The sequence below is a fragment of the Semicossyphus pulcher genome, unplaced genomic scaffold (genome assembly GCF_022749685.1).
Source record: "Semicossyphus pulcher isolate SPU_LCO1_2020_fin unplaced genomic scaffold, fSemPul1.0.p SCAF_15, whole genome shotgun sequence".
Classification (NCBI taxonomy): domain Eukaryota; kingdom Metazoa; phylum Chordata; class Actinopteri; order Labriformes; family Labridae; genus Semicossyphus; species Semicossyphus pulcher.
The window spans coordinates 13,357,792-13,378,712 of NW_027211659.1; the positions used below are offsets into that span (position 1 = coordinate 13,357,792).

The window sequence follows — 20,921 nt, forward strand, 5'->3', positions numbered from 1 at the left end:
AACTGATCAGTGTTTCTGTCCACAAAGGTAGCTTTTACAGAGATTGCATCTATACATTTTATCTGCTACGCTTAAGAATATTTCAAAAAGGTTAAAGGTCAAACTAAAATTCTTTTTAAAGCAAGTAAATCCTTAAAGCAACAGAGCAATTGTCTTCACATCAACTCACAGTGCAATCTCCTTTGGAAGTGCTGCAATTTCTAATTTGTGCAGCCTTAAATGTAGATGTTTAAAAGGTAGCAGGTACAGCAGAGGACCGGAGCGCACAGTGAGCTCCAGTTAGCTCATCGATTGTGCAGCAGAAGCAGCAGCGGCAGTGTCAGTCATTCTGTGGAGAAGAAAGTGAGAGACCCTGAGACACTCCTCTTTTATAAGGAGGCACCCAAAGACCAGATCACATGGAGCCCTGCCAAGACTCCCGCTCTGCCCTCGGGGCAGGGGAAGGCTGCTGGGATATGTTTGCAACAGTGAAGCAACCTTTTGTAGAAATGTGCAATTTAATGGCTGCTAGTAAAATAAAATATAGATTTATACTTAAACACAATCACACTTTATTTGCTGTAATTGCATGTTTGAATTTAATTGAAAGGTTACCAAACATTTACAACTTAAAAGATACATGAATACCTTTATAAAACTGCTAATTATTTCACTCTATTTTCTGTTGCATGATACATTTATTTTCTATTAAATCGTCTGTTAGTTAAGTAGGTAAAGTTTGAAGAAAAACCTGGGCGTGTAAACTACAACAGGGTTACAGCAGAATAGCCCTTATAATAAAATAAGCAATCAAATAGAGCTAAAAGCTTTTTTAAAGAGGTGAAATAAAGTGGCATTGATGCCAGCATAAATTCCACAGGTATAGGGGTTTTAAAATTTAGAGGCCATTATGGCAAAGGCCTGGTCACCTTTGGTCTCTGCCCTGGACATTGGAATGACCATAACAGCCCTGCCTGAGGAAAAAGGGTTAAAAGGTGACAAGCTTTATACATTTATTATTAAAAAATCAAGCAATGGCAACTAAGATCCCGTGTTGTTATACTTAAAAATAGTAAATAATCACTATAAAATAAGATTAATCTATAAAAGTCAAACAACAAAGCATAAAAGATGCATTATCTTAGGGAAACAGCAGGTAGAGAGAAATATGAGGAATGCATGAAAACTCAAGGAGAACACCAAACATTTCCTCAAAAGGGTCTCACACTGAGGATGAAGAGGCAGACAAATAAGAGTACACTAACTGTCCAGTATTTAAGCGTGAATATAAAACATCTCGAGCATTTAGTGGGAGCTGTGAGGCCCCCACAGTAACCTCATGTGCTCTTACTGCACTGGATTCAGAATACCTTTTGTCTGCTATTGTGATTTGTTTCCTTTAATTATACTTTTATGAAAAGGGGGTTGCACCCAGTTGGCGAGTGACATGCCATATATCTGCCAGAAAATAAATAACCTGGAGCTGTAGGTGGTGCTTCACCTTCGTGACCCTAAAAGATGACCATCTGACCATTCACCAGCAGAAGTGACCTTTTAGCGCTCTCCTCCTGGTGTGGGTCAGAGATGGGGCCTGTCCTGGGCGGACTGGCTGAGGGTTCATGGAGCTTTCTGCCTGCTGTGTTCAAGGTGAGGAGGCTTTGTATTGCAAAGCTCCAGGCGAGGAGTAATTAGAGGAGGCTTTCTGACACAAAGGAATGTTGCACTGAATGATGGCTAAATGGCAAAATCCACTCCAAAAGTCCCAATGATGAATGACAACCTTTCATAGTGTTACTTTATACTGCAGCTACATTTGTTAGTTGTAAAAATTAATGTAAAGACAGGTTGTCTTTCATGTAGCCTATGTCTGCACTGACTGAGTGCTTTTTCTATGTCTTCCATTATGTTTGTGAGTACCAGGGATTACAGATGCTTAAAGCTATTTGCAAGTGGAAAATCTTAAACCTGGGATAAAACATACTGAAGACGTACTTAAGTGGCAATAACTGCAGCAGTATAATTGAGGTGGGAAAAGAAAGACACTTTTACAGTAACTGGAAGACACCAAGGAAAGAAAGAAAATAGATGTAGGACATTTTTGCTCTACTTTCTTGTGATTACAACATTTGAAAAAAGGTTTGTTCAAGCATGAAAAGTTGTGAAAATAAAATCTACATCAATGATTGACCATATAGGCAGAATCAGTGACCAGTAGCAGGCCGTGATCGCTTATGTACATCTTCACATGAAACTGGGAGCCATGATTTTGCACTGAAAAACAGATAATAAATCAGTGGAAATTATATCATTAGAACAGCTGTGTGACAATGTTGCAAATGCATTAACAGGAAAAGGAGGTTAGCAAACACAAACGGGCTGATCATACATGTGTACAATGCAGTGTGATTATTGATTGATTATGAATTATTAGCTTTAATGCTTAAGGACGAACAAACGCCTCCTTACCTACCTTTAAATCAGTACAGTGGTATTTTAAGTGATATAAATGTATGTCCAACAGACAGTTAAATGTCGAGTGATAGTTACCACGTTTAGGATAATATAAATCATGAAATTAATGAATACACCTGCAATATCATATTGGAGCATTAGGGGGCAGCAGCAACAGTATAACCATACACGTGTGTCAGAGAATGTATGTGTTGGTTTTCGCTGCCCTCTTTCGGCAAGTAACGGGATAAAAACAACACAGACCGCGCATGCTCAGCCCGGCTTTTGACTTCAACAAGTACAAGAATCGCCTTTAACTGTGTGTGTGCCTTCACCTTCAGCCATCTTAACCATGTTGGGTGCTGTGGGACGCTGCTGCAGCGGAGCTCTGCAGGCTCTTAAGCCTGGGATCAACTCTTTAAAGATAATCAGCGGGAGACATGCAGCTCTTTGCTCAAGTGAGTGAATACTCTTAATGAACATGCGCCGACTGTCAGCGTTACATGTCCTTTACGCTGGTCTTCAACTCAAATGTTTGCATGGTCAGTGGGTCAGGCCTCAAAGTTAGCATGAAGTATCTTCATTCATTTGTGATTAGCATTCTGTATTCTATTAAGGCAGCTAAAGTAAGAGATGAGCCGTTATTTGGACGCATTGTGACGTAAATCTCTGAAGCTGTGGCTTCAGTCGTGTCCTTGTTTACTGTCTCCAATGAATGACCTTTCCAAGTACCTCTGTAAAGTCATGTTCCTCACATTGCCCTTTAAAACTTTTCAGCCTGCAATTTTCATTGGCAACAAAATATGAGCAATGCTGCCCTAAAGTAGAAATTATGGAATAAATTGTATTTGCTTAATTTGTCTTGTAAGTGTTATATCACATGCATGCTTTGAGCCTTGTTTTGTCTCTATAAGATGTTTTGTTTGTTAAATCTAGTTGAAGTTTTCATATATAAAATGTTTTTTTTAATGTTTCCATTTATGTCATTGGCCTTTTCTGTTTTTGTCCCCTCAGGCAGGGGTTATGCCGCCCCAGCTGCTCAGGCAGCAATGGCCAATGGCCACATAGTTGCTGTGATTGGTGCTGTGGTTGATGTCCAGTTCGATGAAGGCCTTCCTCCTATTCTCAATGCATTGGAGGTGCTTGGCCGTGACAGCAGGCTGGTGCTGGAGGTTGCACAGCATCTGGGTGAGTTTGATGAATTGAGGCTGGGGTTGAAACACTGCTTATTCAGTCACTGTTGGGATGCCTTGTTATGAAATTGACCGTGTCTCTCCCGATGTTTTTCTTCAGGTGAAAACACAGTCAGGACGATCGCCATGGATGGCACAGAGGGTCTGGTCCGTGGTCAGCAGGTTCTGGACACTGGCGCACCCATCAGGATCCCTGTGGGCCCTGAGACCTTGGGCAGGATCATGAATGTCATTGGAGAACCCATTGACGAGAGGGGTCCAATTACCACCAAACAGTAAGTGATGAGGATATTATGATGATGCTTGAGTTATGTATTTTCTTCGCCATAAAAAACATTAACTTTATGAAACACCTGTAGTTTTTAATAACTCAAACAGGAGGAAAGGGTGCATTTGTTTGTGCAATTAAGAAACAAGAATATCCCCAACAATCATCTTTAAACAGTGTATTTAAAAATAACTCTTATCTTACAGAACGGCTCCTATTCACGCTGAAGCTCCTGAGTTCACAGACATGAGTGTGGAGCAGGAGATCCTGGTCACTGGGATCAAAGTGGTAGATCTGCTGGCACCCTATGCAAAGGGTGGAAAAATTGGTTGGTGGATTATCTGACACCTTAAATTCAATTTATTTTGGTCGGTACTCTTCTTACATTTATAATATGATAATTGGTAATTGTGCATGTTGTATTCCTTCAGGTCTGTTTGGTGGTGCTGGTGTTGGAAAGACTGTTTTGATCATGGAGTTGATCAACAATGTGGCCAAAGCTCATGGCGGTTACTCAGTATTTGCTGGTGTGGGAGAGCGAACCCGTGAGGGAAATGACTTGTACCATGAAATGATCGAGTCTGGTGTCATTAACCTGAAGGACACCACATCAAAGGTGACAGCCTAAATGGCTTACATTATTATTTTTAAACACAGTTTGGCATTTCTGACACACTCTGGCTATTTAATGTAGCTCTTTAGTTTTGACAGTTTCATACGGAGCTTCTCATTGTAAACTTAATTAGCTTAATGCTCTCAGGTAGCGCTGGTGTACGGTCAAATGAACGAGCCTCCAGGTGCCCGTGCCAGAGTCGCTCTCACCGGTTTGACTGTCGCCGAATACTTCCGCGATGAGGAGGGACAGGATGTACTGCTCTTTATCGACAACATCTTTAGGTTCACCCAGGCTGGTTCAGAGGTATGCAATAGATTATTTGCAGACATCTTCAGTGAAATTACACTTTTTATTATCTTGCATCTGAATGTATGTGTCCTTTTTAGGTGTCTGCCCTGTTGGGTCGCATCCCCTCTGCTGTGGGCTACCAGCCTACCCTGGCCACTGATATGGGGACAATGCAGGAGAGAATTACCACCACCAAGAAGGGCTCCATCACCTCAGTACAAGTGAGAGGACATAAGATGTCAATTACTTCAGCACAGCCTAATTTTCCAGATTATTTAAAGACAGTAATGGAGACTAATTCCTTGTATGTGTTTGCATACTTGGACAATAAAGCTGATTTTGAATTGGTCATTTTCAGGCTATCTATGTGCCTGCTGATGACTTGACCGACCCTGCTCCTGCTACAACTTTTGCTCACTTGGATGCAACAACTGTGCTGTCCCGTGCCATTGCTGAGCTTGGTATCTATCCTGCTGTTGACCCCTTGGATTCCACTTCCCGTATCATGGACCCCAACATTGTTGGGTCTGAACATTACGATGTTGCCCGTGGTGTGCAGAAGATTCTTCAGGCAAGCCTTATATTGGACGCTACCACAATATAAATGGCTGTCAATATCTGCAACAAGAAAACTTGACTAAAATCTACTTTCTTTCTTTTTTTGCAGGACTATAAATCATTGCAGGACATCATTGCTATCCTCGGTATGGATGAGTTGTCTGAGGAGGATAAGCTGACTGTAGCTCGTGCTCGTAAGATCCAGCGTTTCCTGTCACAGCCCTTCCAAGTAGCAGAAGTCTTTACTGGTCACATGGGAAAGCTGGTGCCTCTCAAGGAAACAATCAGTGGCTTCCAGAACATTCTTGGAGGTAGAGTGTGGCACCAACATCAACATTTCCATATTTTGCAAACTTCATGGACATTAAATGCTAATTTTATTCTTCTCTCTCCAAGGTGAATATGATGCCCTGCCAGAGCAAGCTTTCTACATGGTCGGTCCCATTGAAGAAGTAGTCCAGAAGGCTGAGAAACTGGCAGAAGAGCATGGCTCCTAAGTGAGCAAGGTTTTATTAGACAAACATTTGTACAGTATAATTTCTATGTGAGAAACTTCTAACATGTCATGCTAAGTATGTTATGTTGTGGTCCAATTTCTCTCAAAAGATGAAGATAAAATAAAAAATTGTGATATTTATGTTTGTTTTAATGGACACATGATTAACACAATGCTAAAGCTTAGCCCATCATGTGGCGAAGGTTCTTATTTAATTCCCTTTCTTGTAGAAGGAGGTTGGTGCTGTGTTCTTTGTAGGCTTGAAAATCCTGTAAAAGAACGACAGAACAAAAAATGTCAAACACGGCCTTACCAAACATGGGTAGAATACACTTTTAAATATTGCAGATTTTAACTAACCTTTTTGAATTCTTCATATTTTGTTGTGGCTTGATCGAGGGCAGACTGGAGAGACTTCACTTTTACATCTGCATTAACGGCTTCTGCTTCCCTTTTAAACCTAAAGCAACGTCAGGGACAAATACAAACTTTTTTAAGAAACCCGCCCTTACAAGCCCACGTTCTTCTGATTGGCCAGCTCTCCGAAGCCTGCTGAGGCTGCACTTTGTGATGTCAAAAAGTGCAGCGTGTAGAAAAAACTGTCTGAAACCTGGCGCTCACAGCAGACTGAGCTGAGAAGTCTGGGGATTAATCCAACACACTTTTACCTACAGATTTGAAACTTCACCCACGTTTAGTCTGGACATCCAACATTTATATATATGTCTCTTTTCTTACAGCAGTAGTATGTTGTTTAACACACACTTTACCTGTCCTCTGCTTTGGCCCTGGCTTTTTTCTCTTCTTTCCATTTTGTCTCAAGTTCCTGGATTTCCTCCTGCTTCACCTGCAATTAAGATCATTTTTCCTATACATTAAGTGTTTATCGGTACAGAACTGTGATTCTTGTGCGAATACTCTTCAGTTACCTGTATCAATTTCCCTCTTTCCATAGAAAGATGCAATAATTTGTCCTTCTCTTTGTTGAGGCTTGTTATGCTTTCTCTCATCTTGGTGTCCTTCAGCGCATGCTCCTCTCCAGCCTTTTGTAGCTTCATCTTAAGGTCTGATCGTGGAAAGAAGGCAAACATTTTTTACAAGTGCTTTTTCAATTTTGCAGCACTTCTAAGAGAATCTTGACTACACACCTTTGCACATCTCAACAGCTTCTCTTTGCTGTTGCTGAGAAACAAGCACTTGACCAAGTAGCAGTGCCTCCTTAGCTTGATGCTGGGCTGCTTGTTTCTGGAGTTTTGACTGGCATCCAGCTAGATTCTCTCTTAACACAGATGTAAAATACAAAAATCAATATAATCAGTATTGTAAAGAACATAGCTAGGGCTGCAATATTAACAAGAATAATATTTACAGTTTGTTCTTATAATAGAGTGACTGGATCCAGTTAGTGTTTGGCGGTTCCAGTGGGTGAAATGCTTACAAGATGAAAAGATGGTTCAGCAGTTGCTTCATTAACGGTTTGACCAAAAGATTCTTACCGATATTCATTTTCCTTTTTTGTGTATGCCTCTGTCAGCTGTTTGATTTCTTGGATCAGTTTTTGAACAAACACTTCTTTATCTTGTAATTTTTGGGAGAAAAGTGTTTCATTTTCTGCCTGCAGTTGATCGTTTTCCAGCTTTAACACGCCATTTTGATTTTTGTACTCGTCCATGAAAGCAATAATTGCTTGATTGTTGGCAGCTAAATCCATAAATCTCCTCTCTATTAGATCTGCTTTTTTTCTTTCGCCGTCCAGTTCTGTCTGGCAGTCTTTCATCTGGCTCTCCAGCTCTGTATTGATTTTATGCAAGGCTTCAAATTGAAGAAGCAGCTCATCTGCTCTCTGTTTCATCATGCAGATCAGACTTGACTGTTCATTTATCCTGGATCGCAGCATCCCTGTCTCTGTTGTATCGTCCACAGAGAGGGTTCGAAGTTTCACCAGAGACTTCTGAATACAGTCCATATGCTAGGAACAAAGGGAAAAGCCATGTGTTAAAATATGATGGATATACACTTTTTGCAGCTTCGTAGTAAATTATCCTGTCCTATCCTAGCAAGGGCCAGACTGGTGCTGCACTTTCAAGGCTGGTGCTGATATCAATATATAAAAATTAATGAAATAATCTGATGGTGATGGATGGGTGGAGAGAATTTAAATCCACACATTACCCACAGGAGAAAATTAAAGTTTAAACTTGGAAGTGCTCTTTATTGATGACAGTGTTTTTAAACTACCTCATAAAAGTGTTGGGTCATTTATACTTGCAAATTACTGTTACTACTCTCTCAGTTGACTTGCGAATGCTGATAAATCTATTGGCCTTTGATTTATTGATTAGGCTGTAGTTTGGATAGTCAAAGTGACATAACTTAAATGGTCTTTTTTTTTTGATTTAGTGGAGTTGCCACTTAATGCACTGCCTACTTCCCAAACAATTTACACATACATGAACAAACAAATAAAGCAAAAAATATATATTAATCATAAGTGAGTTTACTTAAATTGGAAAAAAGCGAGATAATTTATCAGACACCAGAGCTAGCATATTGCTGGATAGCAGGAGAGCTAAATATACGGTTTTGCTTTTGCGTGCGTTGAGACGTCATAAGACGAGCGCGAGACACGACCTTTTGCAACGGCTGAAAAAAAAGAAGTTTGCAACGGTTGCTGGCTCTATCTTACATTGATAATTTAGCTCACATGGAAAAGTTGTTCAGTCTTTATTTGTTAATATTGTTGCATTGACAATGCAACAGTTGCGCAAGAAAAATAGATTTACTTAAAATATGCAGTTTGTTTAGGAGACTGCGAACCACAAAGTTAGCTTCATTGCAACTAGCCTGAGAGTAATTTATGTAATATCTTCCCACAGATTGTATCGTTACTGCTAACTTTTACATACCTCCGTTTGGTTGCCGTCCTCCTCCACCTTCAGGAACTTTTCTACATTTCTCTGTGGAGTTGCCATCCTGAAAACATATAGAGAAAGGGTAAAGTGTTATCTTATGGTTTTAACCGAGATACTCTCTTTTCCTTTCTCCCTCTATGCTCGTTTACACATTTTCAAAGAAACGCCACAAAGTCACAGTTGCTCGGTCGCTAATGGCAACCATCTTTGAGTTACCCCTCTCCTCTGATTTACAAGCAGCGGCAGGTGGAGTGCTGGTACCCTGCTCGGCCGCATGGTGGAGCTGTTGGGCTTCTGATATGCTGCTCGCACTGAGAAGGTATGGGCCATCATCACAAAAAACATGCTGGAGATAGGTCTTCTTACGTTGTTTAAACCTGCTTCACTTTGGAACAGTATGATTTACGCTATTTCCTTTGACAAATGTCATTTTTTTAAATTTTGCGTTATTTATTGTTAGTCTTAAATTCCGTCCTTTTGTCGAATTAATTGTTTATTCAAACTTCAAAGTTTCAGGGTAATATTTATATTGTTTCGAGATCTAAGCGTTGCAAATCGTACCCACAATTTATATTTGTGGCAATTTAGGAGGTTTTTTAAATCTTTATTTTGCGTTGTTCTTATATAAAATAACAATGACTTCTTGAGACTCTTGTAGTAGTTTAATTAAGTTTGTTTTGAGGACGTTTGTGTAACAATAAATACAACAAGGGTCGCTGGTCGGACTCGAACCAGAGATATATGACTACGTGACTCTTCCGGGCCTCCAGGAAACCCTGTTTTAAAGGTTTTCGCTGTTTTACATTGCTATTACTCTCATTGTTATTTTACCCACTAACGCTGGTTGGCATAGCCCTTATTCCTAAGTGCAGGGCAAATAAACAGTGATGATAGCCCGCTGAGAGTGAAAAATCACTGGCACTCGGGACAAGTCGGACCTGCATGGCATTATGCAGATTCCAGGGCCAGAGGGATTTATCCGGAGGGCCGAGGCTGGCTTGGGGGAGCGGCCGTCCTGGCCTTTGTGCACGCCCCTTTCATCAACTAGCGGGCCAAGAAAGACAGACAGAAGAAAGCAACAGCATCTCAGCCTCAGTCCCTACAGCTCCTCCATCTGCACAGCGGAGCTGGACGGACCAGCCAGAATGTGGAGAGCACTGCTACTTCAACTCTTTCTCATCTTCATATGCTGTGTTAGATGGTGCCACTCTGAGGGTGAGTACTGTGTTTTTTTTCTCCTTTTACATTTTTTCTGATCACACAGGCTGTCAGCTGAATGATTCAGAGGACTTGTAGAGTTGTTGTGCTACTACTGACTCACCCAGTACAATTGGAGCTCATCAAAACAAACCATTTAACAACTTAATTGAATTTAAATGCTTGTCTACTTTTCTTTAGTCCAGACAAAAATCAATACTACGAGTTACAGAGGATAATCAGAAAATTAAACGCATGTAAACAACCTTGTTTATGATTCAACAGGTCAATGTTATTATACAAGTACACAATTCCCTCATGTATTTATTACGTGTCCAATAGGTAAAGTCCTTCCTGCTCTAGAGCTAAATGTTTAACCACATAGTATTACTTTAAAGGTTGAGCACAAAGCCGTCCTCAGACAGATTGGAAGTTCTCTTGAGGAACTTTTGCCTGAGCTTTACTGTTGCTAGGTAACAGAAAAGAGCATGTGACTTACAGACAATCTGTGAGGACTCAGAGCTACTGGTACAAATCTCATTCAGTGGAGCAGATTTTACGCTGCAAAACACTGATTCAAACTTGACTCCTGCTGGAGGGGAGAACTTTATTTTCCGGTGTAAGACGGAGTCAGACGAAACGCTCAGACCCTACTATTTTTACATGAGAGTCTTGTGTTTGTCTTGTGTATGTAGCCCAGCTAGAGCCTGCTTCTCAAATTGTAATCTGCTTTCTTTTTGCTCAACCCTTAGTATGTAAGCTCCTTAGTGTGAATCAAGCAACTAATTACACTGCAGCTGCTGCAGAATGGAGCCATTTCCACCTAAGGAGCAGTTAGACGTTAAGAAAAAAGCTGTAGGAGTGAGGTCATGGCTGGAGCTTTCATTCATTTCTTTAGGAAAAAAAGGGAGAAAGAGGACGGCCCAGGCCAAAGAGTCAAGTGTATAACAGTTGACACTTATTATAATGAATCACTTGGTGTTTCCCTTGAGCTACAGTAGTCAGTTGACACCTGCTGATGATGAGGTCTACAAAATGATGGCTTGACTAAAACAGCATGCTCTTAGGAGACTTGTCAGCATGTTCGTGTTAATCATATGCTTGGATCTGTTGTGATTAACAGACAAGGATGTAGACTGCCTAAATACAGTTAATAGGGTCATTTATCTAAAGCCTGGATTTATAATAACAATGCCATGTTAGGTATCAAGTGCTTCCAGAAAGTTGATGTGTGAAAAGATGTGTCACTAATATACTTATTGGTTAATTATGTGCTTTGGCTAAGAGTGGACAGGGTACTACACAAACATCATTGAGGCTGATAAGTGAGCTCCTGTAACACATTATCCAGCCCTTTAGCTTGATTCTGCTGACACTGGCATTAATAGCTAATGTGACAGTGTGGGGTGATTTCAGGGTACATTTTTGGTTAACTATCTTCTGCCATTTTTGCTGCTCTAGACATATTTTGCCAGTAAATCTAGTTGTTTTTGTCGTTAATCATTGCTCCCTAACTTAATAACCTATTAGGTGCATGAAGCAAAACATGAAGCAGAATAATTACAGCATGTTATTTTGCGTGTATGTTCTTCAAATGTCAGGCCTTACGTTCTTAATTTGATCAAATCTATTTGTAGTTTGAATCTGACATAATTAAAAAAGGCCTTTCTTCAAGGCGCACAGGTTTGACCAGCAGTCACATTAAACCTCAAACATGCCGGCCTCTTTTCCGGTTGCAGGAGCCTAAATCCTTGTGCAACAGTTACACTGCGTTAGAAACAAGAACACAGTTGGCACCAATCTGTAGCAAATCCTTTCTTTTCCTGCAGCTCTCTCTGTCTAGGTTACAGACGTTGAGGATGGAGTGTATGTTCCGATAAACAGTTGGCTAAGCTGTGACTCACTGTACAGAGGAAAAATGAGTTGTCCATTGGCAGTTTCGCCTCTTGTCACTCATGCTTTTGTCAAGGCACGTACCAAAAATTATGTTAAGTATTCCTCAATTCTAACCAGACCGAGGCTTTATTCCTCACTCTATTTATTCCTTCCCTTTGCTCCCATGCCACTGCCAAAGCCCCTTGTTTTTTTCACAGTTTTGTGTGTAGCCGTAAGAGCCAAAGTCACTTGTTTGGCAATTGACTGCATTCTGCTGCATTGATTTCCATATGAAATAGGCAGCAGCACTTCGCTCTGACAGCATGGACAGGTCCAGCGTCTCATGCTGCCAGCAGCCGCTTTCTCCACTTTTCTCCACACACATTCAGCGAGTCCAGAGGAGTTGGCCAAAACAAGACAGCATTGATGATCTTTCAGACGTCCCAATGTGACAAGAAAGAGATGTTTAGGCGGTAGTGGACAGGTGTTTTCTTAATGGGTGGCCTTCAGAGGGGAGCTTATGTTTCACTTATCACAGGAAGTAAGTCTTACTGTACTCTGCTTGTCCATCTCCAAAGTGGCGATTTTAGGGTGACACTTCCAGTTATGAGTTTGCATCCCTGCTGGCACCTCTTTTGTGCCATTGTAAATTCACAGTGGGGTTTAAGGCGTTTGGGGGGCTTCATTCTAATGAAAATTCCTCTACTGCGCTTCTTTGTTGGGCAATAGTAGGGCTTCCTTATCTTCCTGCAATGGAAAGCGCGGTGCTCTCTCCTGCTGTGGGTTTAAGTTGCTAATTAGAAAAGACAAGACTAGAAAGAAGGGAAAGGAAAACATTAAGCTAAAGAAAACCACTCAACCAACCAAAAAACACGAGAGTTTGATTAAACACTCTGAATAGAAGATTTTCCGTATTTACCCAGGCCGTCCTCTTTCCTTATATTAGTGAAATTGTGGCTTTGTCGGCATAAAGAAGTAGAAATTAGATGATAAAGGAAAAGGGTACAAAGAAGACGTTCTTTGCAGAATGTCACACGAGATAGTGCTGTTGAAAGGTTCAGCTTCAGTGTGTCTGTCACCTTTCCCAGAAGTGATACTGTCAGGAAACACAGGGTGCATTTGAAAGCCTCCGGCAGATTGGTTTCTCCTTGGCATACATGGCTTTAAGTCGACAACATAGGTCTGAATGTATGGCAGCTATAACCATGTTGATGTTTCCATGGGCAGATTTTGATTTTAATCATTTCTGTTGCCATTTTATTGATGCATATTTGTATAAGGGAATTAGAGTGTTTATGTTAAAGCACATTACCTTGCCATTTGTATACTGTATGCAACACTTGTCCCTGCTGCCATACAATAGATGATGCTGAAACCTCTAGGATCACTGCCTTTCAACAAAGGCTCCCTTTGAGCAGATCGCGAGCAATTTTATCATTAGTAAACCGAGCAGGAAAAAAGTTTAGCCTCTTGGATAGCTGCTGGGAGTGAAACGTGCAGCTTGTTTTGTTGTGTTGGTCTTAAAGCAGTAGGTGGTTTGCTGGCCGGTTAATCTCAGACAAGAATTCTTGATGGGAGAGTATGCAGGGCTTTTAGTGTAGTAGCACAAGCAGTGACCCGACGACTGTTGTGGAGGCGATCTGTCTTTAAAAGAGACCTCTGGCTCGAAACACAATGAATGTTTTAATCCCCTTAGCATTTATTTTGTCGTAGTTTACCTTAAAGACGACTTTACTTCAAGATATTATTGAATCTCTGGGATATTTGGACATTTGATGATAGTAACGCCAATATTTTGCAATTGTAGGAAGCTAATTGAGAAGGAAGGATGTTTTTCTCCTGGATCAGATAGACGACTGACCCCATGAGTGCACCACCAATCACCACCTCACAGCTCTTCTTACAAAGAATTTGGGTTGAACTGGTTGCGGTACCACCCAGTACCACTATTTATTCCAATTACATTTCAGACCGGACAGGAACAGCATGCACCATAAATCAGGCTGTCAGAGAGACAATCAGAAATTGCACATTCCTATATAGACGGGTCTGATGGAGTGCTCTGCCACTGAACTATGCTGCCTGAATCAATCTCTCCTGGAAAACGTCCGGGAAGGTAGAGTGGTGGTGGTACCTTATCTCTACAGATGCCACTCAGAGAGAACATCAAAAGGAGGCTCATGATGAGTGCGGGAAAAGGTTGTGTAACTGCTGGGGGGGATGGCTGGCACGCTTGTCTCCAAGGCTTGTCGATGCTGTTAACAACATGCTGCATCAGTAGAAGGCATCCCTACCACCATAGGTCAGGTTTTTTTAAAATCAAATATAAAGTATTTAAGAATTTCGAAATCTTTTAGAGCTTTTTTCCCCTTAGCTTTGGATGGACATGACAGCTTTGGATGTAATTCTAACAATATTATTATAAACATTGAAATAGGACAAGACATAGATGAAAATTACAACTGTTGTTCTAAGAACATGTAAAAACAAAAGCTCGAAACTGAGCTGAATTTAATATGTAAAATTTCACTTCTGTGTAGGGTGTGAGTTGGGGCAGTTCCGCTGCGGGACAGGCCGATGTATACCAGGTGACTGGCACTGTGACGGGACATCAGACTGTGTAGATGACTCTGATGAACACGACTGCCGTAAGTTAGTCATCATGTCGCACTGAGAGAGCTAAGAGACTCGGTAATAATTGTTGGATGTCAGATCCTTTAGTTTAAGTCCAGCGTTTTTAAAATGAACAAGTATTATAAGCTTAATATACTTAAAGTACCAATCTTAAGTTTAATCTAAAAGGTACAAATTGATTCTATACTTTGTTTGTAAAATCTTTATCTGCAAAGTAAGTAGTACCCTCATAAATTCAGGGCATAAGTATATAGTAGCATAAAATAAGTAAAGCACAAGTAACTCAAAATAGTACTAAAGTAATATTCTTGTGAAAAGACATAGTCCCTTTCAAGTCAACACAAGTCAAGTCTTGTAAAAATGCTCTGTATGTCTTCCCACAGCTCAGGTAACATGTGATGACAGTCATTTCCGGTGTTTGAGTGACGGCGAGTGCATCCCTAAATCGTGGATGTGCGATGATGAGGAGGACTGTGAAGACGGCTCAGACGAGAGGCAGCACTGCCGTAAGTGCATTTAGAAGAAGAAGACGAAGACATACTTTATTAATTACATTTTTTTAACTCTGTTAGTACAAACATGCTACACACACAGGCCCGAAATCACACATCCACAAACAGTAACCTATGGACATGCATTAATGGAGAGTGAAGGGGCCGCACATGGACATGCGCCCCCAGCAGTTGGGGGATTCGGTGCCTTGCTCAAGGGTACCTCGACAGTTCCCAGGAAAGGAGCTGGCACCTGGCGTGCTTGGTACATACTCGGTCCACCAAGCCAAGTCCCTACAGACTGATCTACCGTCTACCCCCGCTCTTGGTGACGCTCTTAGAGACAGCTTTCTTTGAGGCCTTCTTCGGTGCTTTCACTTGGTCAGGCATGATTGCTTCCTAGGAATATCTTCTGTAGAATAACATTTAACATTATGAGCAGTTTTTTGTTTCATTAATGAAAATATAAATACATTTAAATCATATAAATATTTAGGATATGCCCCAACCAGTGCTTTATTGAAACTTGTATCAGACTTACTTTAATCTCCCTATTAAAATCCAGGATGTGTTGAATTAATTATTCCTGACAGGTCGATGAAGTTATGTGGGTTTGAGCAATAAGATCTTTATTACTGACCGGCCAAAGGTTACTGTGGCATTGAGGAATTTCAGGAATTAGATGAAGTTCAGGTATCTGTATCTACAGTTCAAGATCATCACATGCATATAAGAACTACTGTTAGTGAATAAAACCTTTCTTCATGCTGCTAACACACTCTCCAATCTTCTCCCCAGCTGGAAGGACATGCACCAGTGGCCAGTTCAGCTGTAGTAACGGAGCATGCATCCCCGGAGAATACCGATGTGACCGTCTCGCCGACTGCTCAGATGGGTCTGATGAGAGAGACTGCCGTAAGTCTTCTCCAGGGTGGTTTCCTTTTTTTTTTTATCTCAGGCTCCTGTGGCATTTTAATCAATTTGTTAAGATTAAGAGGCTCGCTGACTGACAGAATGGGCCACAATATGCTTCTTGTTGTCAGAGGTTGATTGCAGATTCCTTGGTGGATTAGTCAAGCTGAAGTTCAGCTGCTATGCCATTATTGTGCCGACATGGTAGACTCGCAGCGCTACACACTGTGGTAATCTCACAATTGCATAAAGAATGCTGTGGCGACTACCGTTGTTATGGTGGTGGCATTAAATTTGCGTCTCTTATCCTTCCCATTCGCTAAGCTTTTCACGTTTTAAAGGCTAAATGGAGCACAGTTGTCAGGCTGATTTGAATGAATAGCCTTGCCCTGATGATGATTTAATCTTTCAGATTACCCCGAGTGTACAGAGCTGAGGTGTGCTAATGGAGCCTGCTACAACCAGACACAGCGATGTGACCACGTACTTGACTGCCGTGATGGCTCTGATGAAGCAAATTGCAGTAAGAAGCCAATAAACCTTAGTGATGAATGGTTCAATTAGAAGTGTTAAGCCTACATAATATAATAAGAAATAAACGTAACATGTAACATCATGATTAAATCTATCTTTGTCTTTTCCTGTTGTGTTTTCTTAGCACAGCATTGCAATACGGGCCTGTTCCAGTGTCATAATGAGGTGTGTGTTCCTCAACGCTACGTCTGTGACCATGACGATGACTGTGGGGACCGAAGTGATGAGCTAAACTGCAGTATGTGAACTTTTTCCCTCTACCCTCTCTTTTCTTTTAACTGAACCCCTACTTACTGTCTTGTCTTGACCCTAATTGATGTACTTTTTCTATGTATTAATATTCTCCATTTCACCCACAGCATATCCTACATGTAGAGGGAACTACTTCACGTGCCCCAGTGGCCGCTGTATCCACCAAGTCTGGGTGTGCGATGGAGAGGATGACTGTGAGGACAATGCAGATGAAAAAGGCTGTGGTATGGATATTAAAGTTTAAAACATCTTAAAGCAATTTAATTTTTACTCTTCAGACAGGAAAAGTTTTGCTGGTTTAGAAGCACTACAAGTGGTTAACAACTCTGGCTCTCTGTGTGATCCTGATTCATGTCCAGTCTCCATGGTTGGTTCGGGCTAGCAAGACGCTATGCCTGTGCTCCTTTAAGTGTGTTATTCAAATGGCTCTTTGTGGCACAAGATCGCGCAGCCCCCCAAAGGGCTTTAGAATTCCTACACACGGCTGTGAAGAGTGTGTGTTTTTAGAGGATGGGCTGCAGAAGTCCTCTGAGCCCCCATGTGACCCCCTCAAAGCTCCACTCCCCTGCATCGATTTAAAGTGACAGTAATTTCCCTGACAATAAATTCTTAGTCACAATTTTCTTAGGATCAGAACCGCATTCTTTTGGAGATAAGGCTGCCAGTTTTCATACAACATCTTTTAAATCCCACCAGGAGAACACATGTAAAATGCTGCCCTGTTTTCTGATGTGTTTCCTTTTTTAAGTGTGTTCTGCTCTGACAAAGATAATGACTTTGTTTTGTTTTTAGATAATGTTCCGCGGGAGTGTTACCCAGGAGAATGGCCCTGTCCATCCTCTGGCCTGTGTATCCCGATGGATCAGCTGTGTGATGGGACGGCTCACTGTCCCGATGGAGAGGATGAAACCAACACCACCGCTGGGCGCAACTGCAGTTAGTACCAACACAACCAGCAACAACAAGACATTAAAAGATATTATAAAGAGAGAAACTGTCGAGTATAATCGTTCATTAATGTGGTTTCTGTGTCGTCAGGCATCTTGAGATGTGCCTCTCTGAGTTGTGAGCATCGTTGTCATGCGTCCCCTGATGGAGGAACCTGTTCGTGTCCTTCTGGATACATCGTCAGCAGCAACAATAGTCGCTCGTGTATAGGTAAATGTCCTTTACTGAGGTTGCATCACACTCACCCAATGATGGAGACTCTTTCATATCAACAGTGCAGACATAGAAGGTGTCTGCATTTGCTAATGTGATAAGATAAGCAGTAGCTAGTGCTGAAAACATTTTCATACATTTTTAGTGGTAGGAATTTTCCCCTTAGAGTTTGACATAATTCTATTAGAGGGCCAGTTTGCTGATTTTCAATCTCAGTCCTATCATGCTATCACGGGGAGCTAATGCCATTATGGTAGGGAAAAAATGCCTTTGGAGGACGCTATCCGCTTCTCCAATGGGCCCTGTAAAACCTTCGCCAGACTACGTAAAACACGTCATCTGGCGGAGGCCAGGATGCTTGCAAAACTACACTTCCTCAATGTAGGACGCCCGCCTCCGATGTCATGTCTCCTTAAAAAAATGTATGGTTTGAAATGTAGACTGCAGACCTGAAGATAGCCATTGCCATTACCTGCAGCAAAATGGTAGTATTTTACTTCAGCGTCTCTCACTGGGCCGTTCCTTTCAGAGCAAGGGGCGCAATGCATGCTGGGTGTTGTAGGAATGAAGGGGTGAACTGCTCCTTTAACAACACAGAAAATCATTCAGAAAAAGATTACCAAAGAAAGTGCAAAGTGTGGTGAATGTAAACAATGACACTCAATTCTTATTGCAGTCAGAACCAAATCAGCACCAATAAGGTTTTCAAGATCTTGAAGTGCTCATAAAATCTGCTCTTTGTGTCTGGACTTTAAAGTTTAATGCATCTTTGGAAAACAATACATTTAAAGTTTTCAGTATTCTGTTGTCTTTTAAATGTATTAAAAGTGTAATTTGACTCAAAAAAAGTAATCATTTTTAATCCTCTTGTTCTGTGGTTTTGATTCCATGCTGAAGACTTCGACGACTGTTCGATGTGGGGTGTCTGTGACCAGCTGTGCGAGGATCGCATAGGCTCCCATCGCTGCAGCTGTCGAGAGGGTTACATCCTGGAGCAGCACAGATTCTGCAGAGCCGCCGTATCAAGTGAGTGTCATTTCCTCTCGGTTTCAACAGATAGTCTTACATACAGTACGCTCACATTTTGAATGTGTGAATGCTTCATCCAAATGAGGTTCATTAGCATAGCCTCCTTTCCTGTTTGCCAAGCACTGCGGCTGCTTTACTGAGCGTCTGCGCTTCTTTCTGGTGCATTGTTGCGTACCAGAGGTTGTTTTAGTTAATCTCTCGCCTTTGTGAAACATAGAAAGAGTGTTGACTGAGAGGCTGACCTCTCTGCCTTTAGCTTTGGTGAAAAGAGTGTGTAATGATAGTGGCTGGAGAGTACTCTACCTTCGTTAGTCTGAGTCAGGGATTCTGATTCTGTAAATTTCCACGGATATTTTAGCTGAGCATGCAAACTACAAAATTGATTGCTGTTTCCTCATGCTCTGGTTCAAACCTTAAAATGTTAAATGCCTTCTTCGTGCTGTGTTCTTTGTATCCTCTGCAGCTGGAGTCCCGTCCTTGATATTTTCCAATGGCAGAGACCTCTTAATAGGTGACATCCATGGCAACAGTTTGCGCACTTTGGTTCATTCACAGAACAGAGGGGTTGCAGTGGGAGTGGACTTCCATTATAACCTCAATAGGATCTTCTGGACTGATACCATTCAAAATAAGGTACTTTTTTAAAATCAAATTCCCATTCCTGATGCTATTTGTTGGTCTTAAAAAACTGTCTCGATGAAATATTTTGGTATGGCTGAGTAAGAGTAGACCAGTTTCTCGGTTGAGGAAATACTTGAGTTGGACTGGAGGATGAAATTCTTTCAGTTATCCTTTAAAAAATCAGCAATGTTGATACTATAATAATGGGATAGCTGTTGGCTCCTTTGCGGCTGGGTAATAATGAAGGGAAGTAGATGAGGAATGGAATCCAAATAGCCTAATCTTGAAACCTGTCTGATAGAAAGGTATGATGTTCACATACCAGGGTGCAATTTTTGCAACTCGATCTCGTTCAAAGTAATCACGCTGTATTTGTTTTCAGTGGCACTGTCTATCTATATGCATTCTTTGGCCGGCTAAAAAGCCTTTGTTCAACTCCTCAATGTTTTGAACTACTGCCACTGGGGCAAAAGGCTAAGACGTTTCTAAGACTGGGCATCCGATTAAAAGTAGGGAAGGCACAAACAGGGCATGTGAATGCATCCACAAAGGTTAAACTAGCAGGCTATTTCCACATCTTCAGTTTCTCTTTAAACAGGTCAGTTGAAAATGGATCTTGTTTCCAAAGAAGCCTTGCCTGCTAAGGGCTGTAACTACCTAACCAGCGGCCTGGGGACAAGGCTTCCTGTCTGAGAAACTAGTGCCATCATAGTATTAGTGGAGACAGATATAACAAGATAGGATAATCTTTCTCTCTCTCTGCCTTTTAGTACTTACCTATTTTATAACAATGCTCATGTGCACACATACAGTATATGGTGAAATTGTTTTAGTATGCTGTAATTATTTCTCATCATAAAGACATTTATATCTAAATGATACTTCTTAGAGCAAGGACTGGATTTCCTCTCTCATCACTAACATTTAAATCAATGCATGAATGCATCTCTTTGTGGCCAGTGTAGAAAGCAAAAATAGTTACTTTTCAATGTACCTACAGCCATCTGAGTGTTTTACTGAGCATCCTCCCTTTATTTCTGGAGGCACTGACTTACCCTGGGGCTAACTTCCTGTCAACAATGGCATCTTTTGTGTACAGGTGTTTTCTGTGGATATGGACGGTTCCAACATGCAGGTGGTTTTAAATGTATCAGTTGACTACCCTGAGAACTTGGCGGTGGATTGGGTGAACAATAAACTGTATGTGGTGGAGGCCAGCGTCAACAGGATTGACATGGTGGACTTTGATGGAAGTAACCGGGTCACGCTCATCACTGAAAACCTTGGAAACCCTAGAGGGCTGGCGGTGGACCCCACTGTCGGGTAAGCACATCTCCCAATTCATCCTTCCACCCATTCTCAAACCCCACATACAGTAACTGTCGTGCTCCAATGGCGTGGAATAATGGGGTGTGTGTGTGTGTGTGCGCGAGATTAGCAGATTGCCCTGGGTG

General features: G+C 41.4%; 3 protein-coding genes across 4 annotated transcripts in view; 2 read left to right on the plus strand and 1 right to left on the minus strand.

Moving 5' to 3' along the window:
* The first annotated feature begins 2,782 nt into the window (after window positions 1–2,782).
* On the plus strand, window positions 2,783–5,977 carry LOC138592294 (ATP synthase subunit beta, mitochondrial-like). Its single transcript, XM_069663046.1, has 10 exons — window positions 2,783–2,888; window positions 3,445–3,618; window positions 3,724–3,898; window positions 4,098–4,219; window positions 4,323–4,507; window positions 4,652–4,810; window positions 4,894–5,016; window positions 5,154–5,366; window positions 5,463–5,664; window positions 5,750–5,977. The coding sequence occupies exons 1-10, from the start codon at window positions 2,783–2,785 to the stop codon at window positions 5,848–5,850; spliced, it is 1,560 nt and encodes a 519-aa protein (XP_069519147.1). The 3' UTR covers window positions 5,851–5,977.
* On the minus strand, window positions 5,971–8,821 carry LOC138592293 (coiled-coil domain-containing protein 89). Its single transcript, XM_069663045.1, has 7 exons — window positions 8,756–8,821; window positions 7,346–7,818; window positions 6,998–7,128; window positions 6,779–6,915; window positions 6,620–6,696; window positions 6,210–6,309; window positions 5,971–6,118 (listed from the first exon to the last, which is right to left on the minus strand). Exons 1-7 carry the CDS (start codon window positions 8,819–8,821, stop codon window positions 6,032–6,034), a joined length of 1,071 nt encoding a protein of 356 aa, XP_069519146.1. The 3' UTR covers window positions 5,971–6,031.
* An 890-nt stretch (window positions 8,822–9,711) lies between these two features.
* lrp2a (low density lipoprotein receptor-related protein 2a) overlaps window positions 9,712–20,921 on the plus strand; it is a 43,545-nt gene continuing 32,335 nt past the window's right edge. The window contains exons 1-12 of one of the 2 annotated variants that reach the window (XM_069662674.1): window positions 9,712–9,976; window positions 14,374–14,481; window positions 14,851–14,973; window positions 15,757–15,873; window positions 16,283–16,393; window positions 16,529–16,642; window positions 16,764–16,880; window positions 17,449–17,592; window positions 17,695–17,814; window positions 18,715–18,843; window positions 19,310–19,479; window positions 20,567–20,790. In XM_069662674.1, the coding sequence (XP_069518775.1) occupies window positions 9,712–9,976; window positions 14,374–14,481; window positions 14,851–14,973; window positions 15,757–15,873; window positions 16,283–16,393; window positions 16,529–16,642; window positions 16,764–16,880; window positions 17,449–17,592; window positions 17,695–17,814; window positions 18,715–18,843; window positions 19,310–19,479; window positions 20,567–20,790 (1,742 nt within the window). The remainder of the gene's footprint in view (window positions 9,977–14,373; window positions 14,482–14,850; window positions 14,974–15,756; window positions 15,874–16,282; window positions 16,394–16,528; window positions 16,643–16,763; window positions 16,881–17,448; window positions 17,593–17,694; window positions 17,815–18,714; window positions 18,844–19,309; window positions 19,480–20,566; window positions 20,791–20,921) is intronic. The other variant, XM_069662675.1, reaches the window with a different exon arrangement.

Excerpts from the sequence above, each read along its gene's own strand:
- LOC138592294 (XM_069663046.1), top strand. The coding sequence starts at position 2,783 with ATGTTGGGTGCTGTGGGACGCTGCTGCAGCGGAGCTCTGCAGGCTCTT. Across the intron at positions 3,619-3,723 it reads GGAGGTTGCACAGCATCTGG|GTGAAAACACAGTCAGGACG; the intron begins GTGAGTTTGATG and ends GTTTTTCTTCAG. Across the intron at positions 4,220-4,322 it reads TGCAAAGGGTGGAAAAATTG|GTCTGTTTGGTGGTGCTGGT; the intron begins GTTGGTGGATTA and ends GTATTCCTTCAG.
- LOC138592293 (XM_069663045.1), bottom strand. The coding sequence starts at position 8,821 with ATGGCAACTCCACAGAGAAATGTAGAAAAGTTCCTGAAGGTGGAGGAG. Across the intron at positions 7,129-7,345 it reads AAAAAGGAAAATGAATATCG|AGAGAATCTAGCTGGATGCC; the intron begins GTAAGAATCTTT and ends ATCTGTGTTAAG. Across the intron at positions 6,697-6,778 it reads AAAGAGGGAAATTGATACAG|GTGAAGCAGGAGGAAATCCA; the intron begins GTAACTGAAGAG and ends TCTTAATTGCAG.